General features: G+C 45.4%; 2 protein-coding genes across 2 annotated transcripts in view; both read left to right on the forward strand.

The window, feature by feature from the left end:
* The window catches only part of map1b (microtubule-associated protein 1B), a 28,647-nt gene extending 15,874 nt beyond the window's left edge, over positions 1-12,773 (forward strand). Inside the window, 5 exon segments of the mRNA XM_061747946.1 lie at positions 3,866-3,948; positions 4,594-4,734; positions 4,807-7,122; positions 7,124-10,402; positions 10,825-12,773. Of these exon segments, the coding sequence (XP_061603930.1) occupies positions 3,866-3,948; positions 4,594-4,734; positions 4,807-7,122; positions 7,124-10,402; positions 10,825-10,980 (5,975 nt within the window). The 3' untranslated portion in view covers positions 10,981-12,773.
* Positions 12,774-14,596: 1,823 nt separating this feature from the next.
* On the forward strand, positions 14,597-18,911 carry ptcd2 (pentatricopeptide repeat domain 2). The gene is made up of 10 exons (XM_061747653.1): positions 14,597-15,021; positions 15,143-15,235; positions 15,788-15,917; positions 15,984-16,101; positions 16,627-16,705; positions 16,777-16,868; positions 17,162-17,275; positions 17,468-17,542; positions 17,631-17,747; positions 17,825-18,911. Exons 1-10 carry the CDS (start codon positions 14,916-14,918, stop codon positions 18,044-18,046), a joined length of 1,146 nt encoding a protein of 381 aa, XP_061603637.1. The 5' UTR covers positions 14,597-14,915; the 3' UTR covers positions 18,047-18,911.
* Positions 18,912-18,986: the final 75 nt, after the last annotated feature.

Genomic DNA, 18,986 nt, shown 5'->3' on the forward strand with positions numbered 1-18,986 from the left:
TATTTGTTGAAGTGGTGGGCACAATTTGAGGAGTTGCGGCGTATCGCGTGGCATAAATGAAAGTGGAAACCATGCGGTAGCACATGAAAATCCTTTTTTTTTTTCTTTCTCCTCTGCGTCACGTCTTCCAAGCTAAAGGCAGCGGCCACGTCCAAATAGAAGGGGTCCAAGATGGCGGAGGCGGATGTCGGTGGGCCTACGCCATCTGCTTGGCATGCCGCCCGCGCGCGCCCACAAAATCCACTGCGTCACAATCAGTTGGGAGTGGTCAGGTTCGGCGAGGCCTTCAGCACCATCGTGAACACTAACCTACATTTACGACCTGAATTCTGATCCAGCGGTGCCTTGAGATACAAGTCACCCAACTTACAAGTCGTCACGTGGCCAGTTTTTTGTTTCGTTTTTTTGCTTTGTCTTGCAAGCCCAAATTGAAGACAAAAGTGTATGGCGGCAACTCAACTCACTTCCCAACAAGCAGCAAAAGTGACAAATTCGCCCCAAATTCAAGATGTTCGCTGCCACTCCCAGTTGAAGTTTACCGGGAAACTCAAAAAAATTGCACTTTGTCGATGTAAAACAACCGTAAAGTCCATTTAGCTCAATGCTAACAAACAATGCAAAATGCCATAGACAGGCGAACGAATAGCATCGGTGTTGCGGTGTTACAACTCTTTCCGTAACATATTTGAACACAAACAGTGAAGCACAATCAGCATCTGTGGTGAATATGTTTTTTTTTTTTGGGTTCTGGTCGTGTTATTAGATCAATTTTGATTGTGAAGTGCTTCAGAGGTCGCGTGCTGTAATTTTGAACAATAACATCAAAAGACTCTCGCCTTTCCGTCCTTTGGTCTCCCCCGCGCCGTCCTTGTCGCTAGCAACTTTCCCCTCTCGCGTGCCGTTGCTCTGCCACACAGCAGCGGCGCGCGCGGCTAATTTGGGAGCTTGTAATTAACGGCGTGCCGGTCGCAGTGAGCGATGCGGCATTCATGTTCATGTTTTGCTCATTGAGTCTGGATAAAAGTATTTGGACAAGATACTAATTGAGGAACTCTGACAGCTCCGGGGGCAAATAACATCTTTTTTCTTTTTTTTTTCCACAAAAAATAATAACAAATAACAAATAACATCTTTTTTTTGTGGGGAGGAGGACAGATGTGATTATCCTTCTCGATGCATCGTAACACTTGGAGGTTGCGTGGGCGGAAATAACGAGGAGATGTGCTGCTGCAAATACATCTAGAATATACAGTAAGTTGGTTGCCAATATGCAGGAGCATTAAGAAAATAAAAGTATATATTTTTTTTAAATCTGATTTTACTGGGGATTTTTTTTAAGGAAAAAAAATCTGTTTTTTTTTTTTTTTTGCAGAATTTTTTTTTCCAAGATCAAACAGATTTTCTTTTAGAAAAAGAAATATATCATTTTTCCCAGGACAATTCTTATTTAACAATTGAAAAATGAATATATGAATATTTTTATGAGAAAAAAAAATCTTACTTTTTCAGAGGAAAAAAGAAAAAAATGCTATTATTCCTGGAGGAAAAAAACCATTTTTTTTCCAAAGAAAAAGTCGTGTTCTTCCGAGAAGTAGTTTTTTTTTAGTCACGTAATTTGTTTTTAATCCTAGGAGAGTAAGAGCATCATTACCATGATCTTAATTTAGATTTTTTGTTTTCCAAAGAAAGTCGTATATTTCTCAGATTTTTCTTCCTGAGAAATAAAGTTTTTTCCCCCCCCAATAATTTGTTTGTAATCCTACAAGAATAAACATCATTATCATGATCTTAATCTCGATCTACTATTTTCCCCAAATAAATTTGAAAAAAAAAACAATCAACGCCATTTTAACGAATGAATGTCCAAATTCCCAAATGGACCTAAACGCAACACTTTTGAGACAACTTCAGTGTTGTAAAAGAGCAACTTTATCTTGTCAGTTTACATTTTTTAAAATAAGGATAAACACGACTTCTCATCACTTTTATGCCTCAAAATATAATCAATTCATAATATACTATCATCAGTTTGTATATTCACTATGTAACATATCTGGTTTTGATCCATTTTTGATGCCTATTTCAAATCTTCAGACCACAAAACCTTTTTGCAATCAATAAAACGTAATTAAGGCTCGTGTTGACTTTCATGAGACTCGTTGACAAAATAATCCCCCGCAGGTTTCACGTTCAATTGTGTTTATTTTTTGTCGTCCTGTGGGAAATTTAACGCTTTAAGACCTGTAAACGATACTTGCATGTCGATTGTTGCTAATCTGTCAATCGATCAGCTGATTGTTTCCTTCTCTCTGCGTCATTCGTAATCAATGCAGAGCCACGATTCAATAGTGAAATACATTTCTAGGTGTAAACCGCCTAACGTCTGGATCCCGGTGCACAAATGACTGTCTAAGACCTCTGAATTCCGCCCAGCAACAAGCGATTCCCCCCACAATTCTCGATTCCTTTTTTTTTTTTCCAACGGTGAACTTTCCTTCCTCTCGCGGGAATCTATGCCTCTCCACCTCTCGCTATTGTTCTCAAGGAGACAGACTGGACTCACCTCTTGTGTATTCTAATTAAACCGACAGAAAGGTACAAAAACACACTGAAAGCCTTTATACAATATCAAGTATGAAATCTTCTGTAGGTGTTCTTCCCACAGACCTGTGAGAATGTCTGCAGGTGTGTAAATGCACATGTACAACATCGCGCGCGTGTGTTTGTGCGTACGGTTTGGTTGAACATTTTGGTGTTTAAATGTACAATGTTGACTTCTCTTTTGTTTTATGTGTCAGTTTTAGATGAACAGCAGCTTGAAGCAAGCACGCTTTGCCTCTTATTTGGAGCGAGGAATATTGTACTTTAAATACGTTTTCTCTAGCGTACAGTATAGCCCCCCCCTGATAAACGGGATTTCACTGCAGCGTCTTCCCTTTGTTGTCCACCTGAGTGTTCGGCGGCACACCGCTTTATTTTCCTTACGTAAGCGTTTTTGTTTGTTTGTTTTGAAATTGAAAACAAAAGGAGGGACGCTCTGCTCCGCAGTTGTTCCACTGATCTATTTTTGGTCGGGTGCCTTCCACATTGATTTCCTCCCGTGCGCTTCATTGCGGAACAGTCTGCATCCACCAGGAAGTGAGTGGGGCGGGCCGAATATCGACGGTTAATTGCCGGGTCACGCCCGCTGCGACGGTCTGTCACTAACGGCGGCTTGAGGCCGACGCCCACTCACACGAGACAAAGGAAGAGAAAACGTGTTGCCTGTGAGGACGCTGTCGCTTTAAGATCAAGCTTGTTGGGGTGTGTCTGCTGCGCACACACGCATACATAAATCACATGTGCAATATTGTCCCCTACATACAGACGACACAAAAAAAATGTAATTCATCTGTTCAGAATCATCATTGAAATTATGACTGATATTTGTACAGTGCTGAGTTTAATTTTGTAATGTGTTGTTGTTGTTTTTTCTTCTTTGAGCTAGGAGCAAGCTTCAGATACGCCGACAATTTGGCAAGTTGGAAAATGTCATGAATAATTCCCACGATGTTGTCCTGAGCATTTGGAAGTTCAAATGGTCTGAGCCCGTCAAGAAATGTCAACGCTCTTAAAGTCGGGGATTTGATTGTTAAAGTGTGAAATTTGGAGGATGTGAGAATGATTCTAGTGTGGAGAATAGTGGCCAAGGTGTTCCAAATGAGCGCAACACTTTGAATTCGTAATGTTGTTGTTGTTGACTTGAATGGGTTTTGTGTGTGGAAACTGTGGAATTTGGTGGAACGTGGACATTTTCAGCATTCACACGACGGATTGAGAGGGCACGGGACAAGTGACATTTTTGTTTTCCCTTTTCTTTTTGCAGGGCAGCGCATTCTTCATCATAAGAGCAACGTGCTGGAGACAGTGGTGCTCATCAACCCTTCAGATGAAACCGTCAGCACCGAGGTAAAACTGAGCTAGCCAGCTTGTAGTCTACCTGTTCCGCGTCACATTCCTCCAACGGTTCCGAGTTTGCAGCCTTGGAGATGAGAGTGATCCTCAACGTCTTTTTTTTGGACAGGAAACGTCAGAGATGCCGGCGTGGCCAATTAGCTAGTGGTGTCGCTAAGCTAGTTAGAATATAAATTGGCTTGAGCCTCGGCTAAGTGTTTCTAGCCTCTTTAGCCAGTAACGTTGTTATTTTGCACGGTTGATTTTCTAATCCAAATCAGATGTAGGGTTCGCAAAGGGATACCAATTTTAAGTACATTTGCGGAACATTTCCGGTAAATTTCCACTGGAAGTTAATATGGGGAATCATAGAAATATTCCAAATTGTAACATTATGGGAATTTATGGGACTGAAATGGGGATTAGAGGTAATTTATCCAATTCAAGCAGAAGCACACATCCATGCAAAATTGCTATGGCGATGGCATTCCACGACTTAAATTGATCCATGTTTTTTCCCACTTGACTCGAAGAGTGGTGTATCTAAAGCAGCTTGGAAAATGTTGCAACCCTACATGCCTTCTCACAACCCCGAAGTGGGAAAGATTTATCCCACTTGCAAACGGAACGACATTTAGCCCCGTGGTGTTTTCTTTGTAGGTTCGATTGATGATCTCCGACTCCGCCAGGCACAAGCTTCTCGTCCTGTCGGGCCAATGCACCGAAAGCACTGGCGAGCTCATACTTCAGTCCGGATCGTTTTCCTTCTCCAAATTCATCGACATATTCACGGACCAAGAGGTGAGTTCACCATTTCTTCCTTGTCGCAAAACTTACTGACTAAAATAGCAAAACGATTCTCCGTTGTTTCAGATTGGCGAACTGCTGAGCACCATTCACCCGGAAAACAAAGCCAACTTGACGCTCTTCTGCCCCGATCAAGGCGACTGGAAAAACTCCAACCTAGACAAACACAACCTCCAAGACTTCATCAACATGAAGCTGAACTCGACGCTCATCCTCCCTGAAATGGAGGGCCTCTCCGAGTTCACCGAGTACCTGTCCGAATCCGTCGAGATCCAGACGCCTTTTGACATGCTGGAACCTCCGGCCTCCGGTGGGTTCCTCAAGCTCTCCAAGCCGTGCTGCTACATCTTCCCCGGCGGCCACGGCGACTCCGCTCTCTTTGCCGTCAACGGCTTCAACATGCTCATCAACGGCGGCTCCGACAGGAAGTCCTGCTTCTGGAAGCTGGTGAGGCACCTAGACCGCGTGGACTCCATCCTGCTAACCCACATCGGCGATGACAACTTGCCGGGCATCAACAGCATGTTGCAAAGAAAGATTGCGGAGCTGGAGGAGGAGCAGTCGCAGGGATCGACGGCGAACAGCGACTGGGTGAAGAACATGATCTCGCCGGATATCGGCGTTGTGTTTGTGAATCTTCCGGAAAATTTGGAAAGCCCCGAACCTAATTACAGAGTGCGCAGGAATCTCGAGGAGGCGGCGGCTACTCAGCAATTCCTCACTAAGCTGAATCTGAGAACGGAGCCACTGCAGCGGCCTGTCGGAAACACGATTGAACCCATTATCCTTTTTCAGAAGATGGGCGTGGGGAAGCTCGAGATGTACGTGCTCAATCCGGCAAAGAACAGCAAAGAGATGCAGCATTTTATGAAGCAGTGGACAGGAAGCGGAAAGGACACCGCTTCTATGCTGCTGCCGAACGGGAAAGAGGCGGAGTTCCCCATATCTTACTTGACTTCTATAAGCTCACTCATCGTGTGGCACCCCGCGAACCCCTCGGAGAAAGTGGTGCGCGTTCTCTTTCCGGGAAATGCCAGCCAGCGGCACATCTTTGAAGGTTTAGAAAAGCTAAAGCACCTCGATTTCTTGAAGCAGGCCGTCGTCACTCAAAAAGCAATGCCTGTCGACCTGCCGGCGACGCCGACACTGAAGCAAGCCAAGATGAAAAACAGAACAGACAGCAAAGAGAGCCTGAAGTCCACCCCAAAGCAGTCACCAAGCAAAGGTATCAGGAAGGAATCCAAGGAGGAGGTGGCAGAGAAAGCCAAGGCAGATGCAGATGAGCTGTCTCATGAAAAGCAACAAAAGACAGAGAAGAAAGAAAAGACCCCCCTGAAGAAGGAACGAGCACAGGCCCCCGAGAAAGAAGCCAAGGTAAAACCAGACCAAACGTCCCAGAGAGAAACGCCAGAAAAAAAGACGTCTCTCATCAAAGTGAAACCTGAAAAGGAGAGGATTGCCAAAAAAGACATTAAAATATCTCCAGAGAAGAAAAAGGAGCTTAAAAAAGACATAGCCAAAAAAGAGGACACGCCTAAAAGAGAGATTAAGAAAGATGAAAGGGTGAAGAGAGAGGAAGCGAAGAAGAGGGACGTCAAAAAGGACGTCAGGAGAGATTCTCCCATGAAGGAGAAAAAGGATGAAAAGAGGGAGCCGAAGAAGGATGTTAAAAAGCTGTCAAAAGACACCAAAAAGGTATCTGCTTCTGGTGAAGACAAAGGCCTGTCCCCAAAACCAAAGGTCCTGAAAAAAGATGTGTCAAGGAAAGACGCAGGCACACCCTCAAAGCTGAAAGCCAAAGGAGGTTCAAAACCGCCAAAGGCGGATCCTGCCAAAGATGCCACTGCCGAAGTTGTTCTTATGGTGGACCCGGAGGCAGAGAGGGCTGCTATGTCTTCCCCTGAAGACCTCACGAAGGACTTTGAAGAGCTCCGAGCAGAAGATCTGGTGGAAGACGCAGCGGCTGTACAAGACACCGTCGAAGATGAGGCTGCGATGACCCACTGTAAAGAGCCGATGCAGACCAAAGAGTCCCCCGAGGCATTGGAGTCTGTCGATGAGGGTATCGCCACAACAGAGGCTGAAGGAGACAGTGGAGCGACTCCAGATGAACAAGCTCTCAAGGGAAAACTCAATGGCAGCGGGAGTGAGAAGTTTGAAGACGAGGGCATGACGGAAGAAGCGTCCGACGGAGCAGATTACGAAGAGAAAGGGGAAACCGAGAAGGTTCACGAGGCACAGAAAGTGGCATCAAATCAAAACGAGCCCTGTGAACGTCTTGATGATCGCGAACGTGTAGATGATCGGCACACGGGCGAAAGCATAGCAGAGAAAAAGGAACTGATTTCTTCAGCATCACCCAAAGAGTCATCGCCCGTTTCTCCCCGCCGCGTCCATCCATGATGAAATGCTTCCGGCCGCCGTCGAGAGTTCAACTGCCTCAGACGAAGCGCCTGAAGAGTTTACAGTCACCTCTGGCCTCACGCAGTCCACCATTGAGATCTCCAGCGTGCCGACTCCCATGGATGAGATGCTGACTCCGAGGGACGGCTTGAGCGACGAAATGGGCAATGACGGGACTGACTCGCCGTCGCCGGACGTTGGCAGAATTGGTATATCGAAATCTGGAGAGGGTGAGAAGAACAAACTACCTTTACTTCAGAGTAAACCTGGTTCAGACTACTCCAAGAGCGATGCAACGGAGGGCCAAGACTACAACCACACCGCTTCGACAATATCTCCACCATCATTATTAGAAGAGGACAAATTTCTTGGTGAAGGGAGAGCAGAAGGCTTTACCACACTTCAAGAAACATTTGAAAAGCAGGACACAAAATCGGCAAGGCTGGCTTCAACATCACCTTTTGTGCATTCCCCCACAAGTGACCAAAAATACAACTTTGATTCCCCGTCAATGTTTGCCACCCCTATTGAACTGTCCACCACCTTAGCAGGATGCACCAGAGCAACAGGTGATTCCACCCTCAGCCCAGAAGACAAAACATTGGAAGGGGCAAGCTCCCCCCAGTCCTCCGGTCACACACCCTATTATCAGTCCCCTGTAGAAGAAAAAGCAAGAGCTCTGCCACCCATGTCGGAAAACGAAGACCAGGGTCCGATTATTGTCGAAGTTACAAGTGACAAAGAGGTCTCCTCCAACAGGGATACACCTGAGCCTGATGAGAAAGAGTTTTTCTCCCCTACGGATAAGGTTGCCTCCTCTCCAAAAGGCCCGCCTTCAACTGAACTCGACTCCCCCATAAAGAAGGAAATGGATGACATCGACCGATCAGTCTTTTCCTCAACAACATTGGCGAGACAGGAATCGGATACTTATTCCGTCACAGCTTTCAAAGAAGAGAGCAAAATGTCCATTTCCGAAGGTAGTGCTTCAGACAAGTCAGGCACACCTCTGGAGGAAGTGGTAGCAGAGGACGTGTTTTCGCATTTAGCCTCAGCTTCCACTGCCTCGCTCGCCACCAGCTCTCTGCCAGAGCCCACCACTGACTCCCCTTCCCTTCACGCAGAGGTCGGCTCTCCTCACTCAACAGAAGTCGATGATTCTTTGTCCGTTTCCGTCGGTCAGACGCCGACTACTTTCCATGAGACGGAGGCGGCATCTCCATCCAAGGAGGACTGCCCTCGGCCCATGTCCATCTCCCCAGACACCTCACCAAAGACAAAAGTCAACACACAAATGCATGACACAAAGTCGCCTGAACATTCTACCATGTCAATGGAGTTTGGCCAGGAGTCTCCCGACCACTCCTTAGCCCTTGACTTTAGCAAGCAATCTCCAGAGCACCCATCTGCAGGAAGCAACTCGCGTGCTACCGAGAACGGTCCGACTGAGATTAACGACAGTCCTTCAGATGTCGTGAGACCATCAGAGGAGCAAATCTCAACAGCCGAGAAGCATTTGCTTTTTGACGACGCTGATTCGGCTCATGCTGCGTCTGTGACCCCGTCAGACGCATCCCAGTCCACTCCCTCAGTCACAACCCCATGCCAAATGACAGAGTTGCCCCTGATGGTTGACCAGACGGACGGGTCTCCAGTCACCCCAAAGGCTGCCTCTTTCACCCTCTCTCCCCCCCAATCTCCCCATTCAAGTGAAGCATCCCCAGTTTCAGGAGGTCCCGTGGAAAGAGACATCAGCCCCACTTCGCCGTCTGCGGAGCACAAGTCTGACACACAGGAAAAGCTTGACAAACCCTCTGAAATGACGAAGGCAGCCTCTTTCACCCTCTCTCCCCCCCATTCTCCCCATTCCAGTGAGGCATCCCCAGTCTCAGGAGGTCCCGTGGAGAGAGACATCAGCCCCATTTCACCATCAGCGGAGCACAAGTCTGTCACACAGGAGAAACCTGACAAACCCTGTGAAATGACAAAGGCAGCCTCTTTCACCCTCTCTCCCCCCCATTCTGCCCATTCCAGTGAGGCATCCCCAGTCTCAGGAGGTCCCGTGGAGAGAGACATCAGCTCAATTTCACCATCAGCGGAGCACAAGTCTGACACACAGGAGAAACATGACAAACCCTCTGCAACGACTTCCCTGTCATCATCATCATTATGGTATTCAGACGAAGGGAAACCTTTGCCAGAAAAGGAGACCAACCCATTTATATGTGAAGATTCAACATTTGAAACGAAATCTCCCGTAAAACCAAAAGTCCATTCCCAGTCATATCTACCTCTGTCGTCATATGCGTGCACTTACAATGCAGCCTGCAGCTTCAGAGAGCCAGATTCCTCCAAGATCAGTCCATCTGGCATGTCGAAGACAGATGTCGACCTCTGTTTAGTCACGTCGTGTGAATACCGTCATCCCAAGACAGAACTCTCACCGTCTTTCATCAACCCCAATCCCCTTGAATATTTTATCAACGAGGAGAGCGCCCTGGAGGAAGAGAAGCCTCTTGAGATGGTGGGAGGAGGGCCTCCACCTCCAGGGGGGAGGCTTCCCGTCAAGCAATGTGAGGAAACCCCTCCCACATCTATCAGTGAATCTGCCCCCTCGCAGACCGATTCTGATGTTCCGCCAGGGACCGAGGAGTGCCCCTCGATCACGGCAGATGCTAACATTGATTCAGAGGACGACTCAGAGACTCTGCCCACCGATAGAACCCTCACATACAGGCATGCGGATCCTCCTCCAGTGGCACTCAGGGACTCGGCTCCATCTGCGGGGCCCCATGATGTCTGCATGGTCAATCCGGAGGCCCTCAAGGCTGAAGAAAATCGCCACAATGCTAACACGGAAGCTGCGGAAAAGCCCAAGAAGAAAAAGCTCACAAAAAAGGCTTCCTCTCCAGCTCGGAAAACCGGTCTGTCAAAAGTGAAGGACTCAAAGAACGCCTCTCCTAAGAAGAGTGTCGGAGAGGGGAAAGACGCCAAAAATGCAACCAATACGTCGGCATCTCGAGGTACCGGCGGGAAAGCATCGAGTGTGGCATCCTTACCCAACTGTCCGCCCATGTACATGGATTTGGTTTACATCCCCAATCACTGCAATTCTAAGAACGTGGATGCCGAATTCTTCCAGCGGGTGCGCTCCTCATACTATGTGGTCAGCGGCAATGACCAGACGTCTCAGGAGCCCAGTCGGGCCGTCCTCGACGCTCTGCTTGAAGGGAAAGCCCGCTGGGAAAACAATATGCAGGTATTTCTAGTTCGTTATTTTTAACAGCTATATAGCAGTGGTGCCTAGCCTTTTTTATTCCAGTTTCAAATAAAGCGATACATAGTTGGACTGTCAAAGAAACGGTTACAAACGAGTTATTAAAATACAACTCATCATTATGCTAAATAGTAATTAGTCGCAGCCCTGCGTCTCTTCAACGAGCCGGTCCCATCTTAGGATAATGGGGGACAATAACACCAAAAGTGTCTTACTTATGCCCGTATGCCTTCGCTATGACTTTCTTTTACAGCGGGTGATTACAGGCGATGAGCTCATATAAGTGTGTTGGGTTCTAAAAACAAATCTTCCAAAATTTGGAACATCCAGAGAACAAACTCGCAGTGAAAATGTCGACGGTGTCGGTTCTAAACGGTTAACTCCTGCTTTCTTCCGGCCGTCAGGTCACGCTGATACCGACCCACGACACGGACGTGATGAGGGAGTGGTACCAGGAGAGCCACGACAAGCAACAGGAGCTGAACATTATGGTCCTGGCCAGCAGCAGCACGGTGGTCATGCAGGACGAGTCTTTCCCGGCGTGTAAGATAGAAATGTAGGACAAGGTCGTTGATTTTGGAGGCCTGTCGCCTTAACGATGAGCGAACGTAACCGAGCGGTGGAGCCTGAAAACCGAAACAGTCACACCTACTTTCACAGACATCAAATAAAACACCCACAATGCACTAATAAATGTCAACTCACGACTTTTCCGAGGAACTGTTACAACACCCTGAGACGATCACATTTTAGGTGAAAGAAATGCAAAAATACATGCATTGATTTTCACTGTGTCCACCCATCTTTTCAGTACAACACAATGAGTTTTAGTCTTACCGGATGGTTCTAGAAACAAGATCTTTGCCTTACTGGGATGTTGAGTAATGAATGTATCCGACAAATAGAACACTTAACGACACGCTAACGGACAAACATCCTCGAATGGTCGCACTTTTGGGAACACGAAGGCCCAAAGCCTGCGCTAAGGTGTTGTAAAATAGTGATGAATAGCTGTGCGCATGAATTAGCATTAGCTTTATTCCTCAGACTTCCGTGAAGAAATACAGGGCTTTGGGGTTTGGGGGGCTTGATAAAAGAATGTGCACAGTTGAGCCAGTCGTAATTTTGGGTGCAGATTTAGCGCTAATTGACCTTTCGCATAGCCACACCCTCGAAATGCAGACCGGCCAATCACATAACGCTATGCGGTCGTCTGCATACTCATTTGAATCCCTCAAAAATCGATTTTGTCTGCAACGATCTTAGTAATGTACTTGTATTATCCATGCACTAATGCTACGCCATCGTTAGTTAGCTCGTTAACAAAAATGCTAGCCTACTCAGGTGGGGCTTGGTTGCAATGCATGGGACCAGCGAACTTGGGCTATTAAAGCTAAGAAGCGTAGCTACTTTGCTCGTTAACCAAAATGCAAACTCTACACTATTAACATGGGGCCCGGTTACGATGCGTTGCGGTAGTGAGCTCGGACCAGCATAGCTAACCAGGCAGGCTAGCTACACAAAAATGCTACAGCTACGCTACTCATGTGAGGCCTAGTTATGATCTGTGGCGCTAGCAAACTTTTCCAGCTAAGCTAACAGGCTAGCTGCGTGCGATTACCTTCGGCCTACTCCTTTCCATCCAAACATTGATTCATTTAAGGCAGACTCAGCGCAGTATGTCAATTAACGAGGCATTTCTTGAAAAATGCTCTGGATTAGCGCTTCAAGGCTAAATGATTTAGCCTAAATCCAACCAGTTTCAAGGTGAATGAGAGCGAATGATAATTTGCAACAGCAAAAATGGACACGTAAAACAAAACAGGAACAACCATACAGTGAACCCACGTTCATCGCGGTAAATATGTTTGTAAGACACCCACGCTAGGTGAAAATCTGCGACAGAGTGCGGGCGGGGCTTCACTGGACCGGATGAATATTACCAACCGCTGGGCTATTGCAACTCACCGGATATGTCTTAAATAAAAGTCCGGGCTCGACGATTGCGACCAAACACCAACTTTCAATGACAATACAGCAAAACTCTCACTTCTTCTTCTTCTTGTTCAACTCTCTCTAATAATCTGCCTTTTTCCTCGCGTGGACGATGTTTGTCTGCCGCGGCCGTGCGGTATATACTGTACTGTATGTTTCTTGTGCTCTCACCACCGCCCTCGCACCTTCTTCAAACTCATATTGTACGTGAGCTCTCGCCATTTGTTCCAAGTCAAAGTATCCGTTAGCGCTTTCCGACTGTTTGTGTGTGCGATGTGTAACAACCACCACTGCTGAATGATTCCAAATTGCAAAACATAACAATAAAAATGAAGTATGTTGAAGAAAACACAAACAAGTGTTCCCTATTGTCTTTTTTTAGTCTTTTTAATTTTGTCAATGGCACAACGTACCTGTTCAGGCGAGCTGTTCTATTTGGGGTGTGGATCTTATTTCATCAAGTAGATTATTCAGGGAATGGCATCTATTCACGGGAATGTGGTATTTGTACAAAACATGCATATTAATATTCAGTATATTGCAGCTTTAAAAGTTTGGGCACATTAACGCACCCCTTTTTTAAAAAAAAAAAAATCTTTTTTCAGCCTTGCTCTGTTAGCCGTGTGCTCCACTTTGTGATCAATGGCCGCTTTGTCTCTGTGCGACACCTCGGGCACTTTCCGAAACCAGAACCGAAAGCCAAGTTCACGGCGGGATAAACTCAAAAGAAAATGGAAGAAGCGAACATGTGGCTTCTTGTTGCGGGGAAATCAAAGCGTGGGTGTTTGTGAATGGGGATGACTTTATTATGACGATGATGAGTTGAGTTGGCAAAAGTACACACGTTCTGTACGTCAAGTACAAGTACGGCTAGTTGTTTAAAAAAACAAACAAAAAAAAGCGTCTTTTTCGAGAAACGAGCCGTCAACTCTGCAGCAACACATGTAGACCGTCAATATAACAATACTTACAGGCGTGTATTCTTTATCCTCTATGAAGAACGACTAATATTACTGGAGTTTACTGCAACAGCACCACCAGCTGGTTGATTTTTTGGGGGGAGGGGCGGTCTCTTGAATAATTAAATGTGTAAAATGAAATGAAATGAAGGAAAAACACTGCAAAAATAAAAAAGAAATGGCAACATTAAAAGATTTAAAAATAACCACAGTGTAAAAACCACACAACAATTAAAATGTTAAAATTATAAAATACATAAAATAAAACCACTGTAAAAATGATGATTTAGTTCTTTTACTTCTTAGGACCGGAGGCTAGGAAATATTTTACGATGAATGTGTGTGTGTGTGAGTGTGTATATATATATATATACTTACATATATATATATATATATATATATATATATATATATATATAACTAAAATTGCATGCTACTTCGGTAGAAAGCCTATTTCCGTTTTTTTTTTTTTTGTGTTTTTCTGTAATAACATGGTTCGACGTTCACTATGAAGTAAACCTCCTGAAAATTGGTTGAGAAATGACCAAGTTATAATTAGCACATCTGCCTCACAGTTCTGAGGTTGTAGGTTGAAATCCGGCCTCGTCTTTGTGGAGTTTGCAAGTTCTCCCCGTGCCTGTGTACTGCTACTACTACAACGGGATACTCCGGTTTCCTCCCACATCCCCAAAACTTGCTTGGTAGGTTAATGATATGACATAATTATATAATTAATAAATAATTTATTTTGAAAATTAATTGGCTGGCGACCAGTTCGGGGGTGTACCCCGCCTCTCGCCCGAAGATAGCTGGGATATACTTCAGCACGCCCGCGACCCCCGTGAGGAGAAGCAGTACGGAAAATGGGTGGATGAATGTACACGAGGGAACCTTGCCCCCACCAAGATGGCCGCCACTTAGGCACGTCAATCAGCGGGCTGCGTTGCCGTATAAGAATGTGCCAAATTATTATCCATCCATCCATCCATTTTCTGAGCCGCTTCTCCTCACTAGGGTCGCGGGCGTGCTGGAGCCTATCCCAGCTGTCATCGGGCAGGAGGCGGGGTACACCCTGAACTGGTTGCCAGCCAATCGCAGGGCACATACAAACAAACAACCATTCGCGCTCACAGTCATGCCTACGGGCAATTTAGAGTCTCCAATTAATGCATGTTTTTGGGATGTGGGAGGAAACCGGAGTGCGCGGAGAAAACCCACGCAGGCACGGGGAGAACATGCAAACTCCACACAGGCGGGGCCGGAGAATGAAACCGGGTCCTCAGAACCGTGAGGCTGACGCTCTAACCAGTCGGCCACCGTGCCGCCCAAATTATTATCGAGAATTTTAAAAAACCGCTCAACAGAGTTATCACATAGAATTAACATATACATTCCGTACATGTGTGATTTAAGCGTTATGCAATCCGATAAATGTGACGTGGTGACATACAGAGTGTTCAAAGGCTCTGGCGCTGGCATCGGCCTCCCCTTTTGTTTAGCGTCGGTGGTACGGTCCAGTCCACCGCCGGGAAATCGGCAATATGGCGCTGCAGAGGTTTTCATCTTCATGTTGTCGCTCGTTTCTGCGCCAACCAACTTCACTTGCAGCGTCACTACAAGCAGGCTGGGTTGGGTGGCGTTTCGGAGGTGAGCCCAACACATTTCGAGTCATTTGTGGATGAGATTGGACACATCCCGGTGGCTCTGTGATCAGAGGTCACACATGCACTTGCAGTACTTTTTTTTTTGTATTTGTCCAAATGTGCAGCGAGAAGGCATCTGCTGTCTGAGGATGTCGTCAGACTTGAAGATTTCCAGCGAAGGAAGCTGGCAGTGGCTCACCTTCTCACTGGAACAGATGGTGCAGTACACAAAAACAAGTGCACCGGTTTGAATTAGAAAACACTCGCACAGAGGCAAAAGTACTCATATTCTGATGATTCAACTCGTGTACATATTGTTCAATGAAATGCACTTGAATACAAAAATGTTGTTTTTATATATATATATTTTTTGCTGTCAATTACTCATGGGCTCAAATGCACAAAGCCCTTTGTTCACAAAAGGTTTTTAAAACTTTCCTCATATTTTGGGCCAGTGACATTTCGCCTGTCAAACATGAACTCAGCCATTGTTTGTTTGTTATTGTGAATAAAAGTTCACAGAATTTTTGGGGGGAATATTTCGTAAAGATCATGCAAATGTATTTGACTTCAAGGTTAAATACAACTGAACTGTACTTAAAGTTAAAAAAAACAAAAACTATATGAAAAGTCAGGGGGGAAAAAAAATCGTACGTTAAACAATTAGTCTTTTGCGGACCACTAGAAGGAGTCAGCATACCACATTTTGACAATTGCTGCCGCACCGAAAGGGGTTTGGTCGTAGCCATTTTTTTCCGTGGTGTTCGCAGGGAATTTTATCGAATTGTTCGGCCGCCAGCTGCAGAGGAACAGCCTGATTTTGCGAGACGACCTCAAGCTGCTGCTCCACTTGTGTCAGTCTACGGAGGACATGAAGACGGCCCGAGACGCCATTTATAGGTACGGTACGTTTCGCGTAATATTCCGCAGGACTGCCGCTGAGGCCACGACATGGTGTGTTCCCAGGTACCATGCAGAAAACAGGAACGTGGCGCACGGGGAGTTCAAGTTTGGCCCCGTCTTCATGAGACTGTGCTACGAGCTGGGACTGGAGAAGATGGCCGCCGCTACGCTTACCGATAAGGTGCGTATCACAGGTGGCAAAAGTGCTCGCACGCTGTACTTAAGTAGAAGTGCAGATACGTGTGTAAGAAGACTGGAAAAAGTAGAAGTATAGTCAATATACAGTAGACTCCGCTATTCGCGGGGTAGTAAGGACCACAAATGGTCAAAATCCACGGATAATTGGACATTTATTTTATTAGTCTTTTTTTAAACCCCCCCAAAATTGTTGAATATGAGGGGATAAACCACCAAAAATAATTTTTGGGGTTGCCTCCCCCTAAAAAAAAAAAAAAAAAATTTGGGAAAGAAATCTGAATCTGCGAGTGCTGGGGCTCCACTGTACAAACGTGTGTGTGTATATTTATATTATATAATCTAATATACGGTCACAACTGCTCAGTAAGCTGCAGTAAGAGTTATTGTTTGTTGGTAAAATGTCAAAGTGAATTTTTACTCTCACTTACAGCCAATAGCGTTTTGATAATTTTGCACAGCAAAAAGAAGTCTTTACTGTGTATTGTTGACGTTTTGCCGTCACGAACAGGAAATGAGAGGTTTTTTCGGCGACCCCACTTCCTTCAACATCGCCATAGACATGTTATTCGTGAAAGGCTGTCATGAAGGTAAGTAAATCAATATGCACGGACCCTCCTCCTATCGACTGCTGGGTTTCAAAATGGCAAATGCTTTACAGATGCCCTGGAGGTGTTGTGGTCCATGAGGAGCCAAAGTGTGCCGTTCAACAAAGACACGCTGATGCTGGCGTCTGCTGTCTGCTATAAACTGGTAACTGCAAATGTATAAATTGTTTACAGTGCGTTAAAACCAACAACAACAACAAAAAACCTTCAGTCGTGGCCTGTGTAACAAATTTTGCTCTGACCCACCAGTCAGAGGTCAGAAAAATGTTGACATCATGTAGGGCCAGCGCTTTGGCCCCATGACGATGAATATAAAATCTGATTGGTTTAAAAAAAAAGCAAAAACAGTCCCGTTGCTCCAATGGAATTACACATTCCACCTTTTGCGAAGGCCCCGCCCATGTGCTGTTCTGTTTATCTTTGTTTTTTTGACATCAGAACTCGACCGAGTCGCACGCAATCTGCACGTCGCTCATCGAGGAGGCTCAGGTCAAAGGGCATTTTGTCCCCAGGCACGCTTACTGCTTTGCTGTGGCTTTAGCACTCAAACAGGTGAGTCTGGAATTATGCTTGAAAATGAGTATACAGTGAAACCCTTTTAATCGCAGCTGATGCGTTCAAGGTGAAAATCCCAAATATAATAATAAAAAAAACTACCTGCAATATAATGGGGGACCATTATGAACCTTGATATAGCGTGTGCTCAGTGTAATTCTGATAACAATAACTCTTGTTTCTCCTTAGAATGACATTGAAAAGGCACAACTACTGTTTTCGCAAATCATGAGCACAGACAGTCGACTGTGCCAAAACCTAAAGGTGAGTCTGCTTCAAAATAAAGCGCGAAAGTTCACGTTATTCCCTGTTTAACACTTTTTGCCCCCCCCCCCCTCACCACGTGAATTAGGTTTTGCTACTGGCGATGTCCGGAGAGACACAAGAGGCCGTTACGATCCTTTTTTCTGCGGCCAAACTCTCGAAAGGCCCGTCCTTTGTCAGGAAGCCGGAATTTTCTCAAGAGGTGGTAAGTGCGAAGAACTCGTCGCACATTTGATCCGCCGCCAGTCGAGCGTCCTCGACGTTTCCTTCATTCGCTCCCAGTTGGATCAGCTGCGCCTGCGGGCCGAGGGCGGCGAGCGAGCGGCCGAAGCCGAGCGGGTGCTTTCGCAGCTGGAGCGCGCCGGTCGGGTGACGCGGCGGACCCTGGACGACATGCTGTGCCACGCGCCCTCCCCCAAGAGGAGAGCGGCCCCCATCGTGGAGCAGAGGCGGACCAGCAGGAGGACCCTGAAGCCGCTTCACTCCACGCTGCTGTCGGAGTGACGTTCTCCGCTTAATGCTGGACATCAGCCACCTTGCTGTGTTGCATATTCAAAATATGGTGACTAGGAAAAAGAAATGTCCGAAAATATGGGCCCCTTGGTTGCGTATTATAATTAATATACTGTTCAGCTTTTTTTTTTTTTTTTTAGGATGTACAGTCAATGCAATAGTGTTCAACAAAATTGTGATGATTGCAATAATATGATAAAAATAATTTGGTATACATTTACATTTTAGATTATTTTGATACATTATACCAGTGATTCTCAAAGTGTTACTGGGACCACAGGTGGCATGCTGGCTCCCTCTAGTGGTATATGAAAAAATAACTGCTTAGGTACAGTTCAGCTGTATTTAACTTTTATAGTACATTCGAACTTAATCTTTAAGAACTGTTTTTTTTCCTTAGTTAATTTTCAGGTCAATTCTTATTCAACTCGTGTAATTTATTTGTAATTGTAACATTATTCAAGAACAGGTTTTTTTCTAAGCTCTCTTTTAATGCTCAACCAGCAGAAGGATTCTGTTGCTTCCAGTCATTACATATACTATTTATGAATAAAACCCTCTGTGTTGTTTTTTATGAATACTTTGGCTTACTACGTGACTGTAGTTTAATGTTGTTTAGTAGTCACAACAGTAGTACTTGGAAAGCGCAGTCGTTTTTTTAGGTGGTACTTAGTGTAAAAATTGTGAGAACTACTAAATTGAGCTATTAACCAAAATGACAAAATAGTGTCTGAAAATTTAATCAACGATCAGGCTGGTTAACAGGGCACAAATCCCGCCCACCTAACTTGATGTGTCAGTTTGATTGGTTGAAATGTAAATACATTTGAAGTATTAATTTTACGACATGAATTAAGTGGCGTTTTTAGTTATTTGATTTTATTATCAGTACGTTTGTTTTAAAAAAACGAAACTGTTGCTTGTAAAACGT

This window comes from Phyllopteryx taeniolatus, chromosome 15 (assembly GCF_024500385.1).
Source record: "Phyllopteryx taeniolatus isolate TA_2022b chromosome 15, UOR_Ptae_1.2, whole genome shotgun sequence".
NCBI lineage: Eukaryota > Metazoa > Chordata > Actinopteri > Syngnathiformes > Syngnathidae > Phyllopteryx > Phyllopteryx taeniolatus.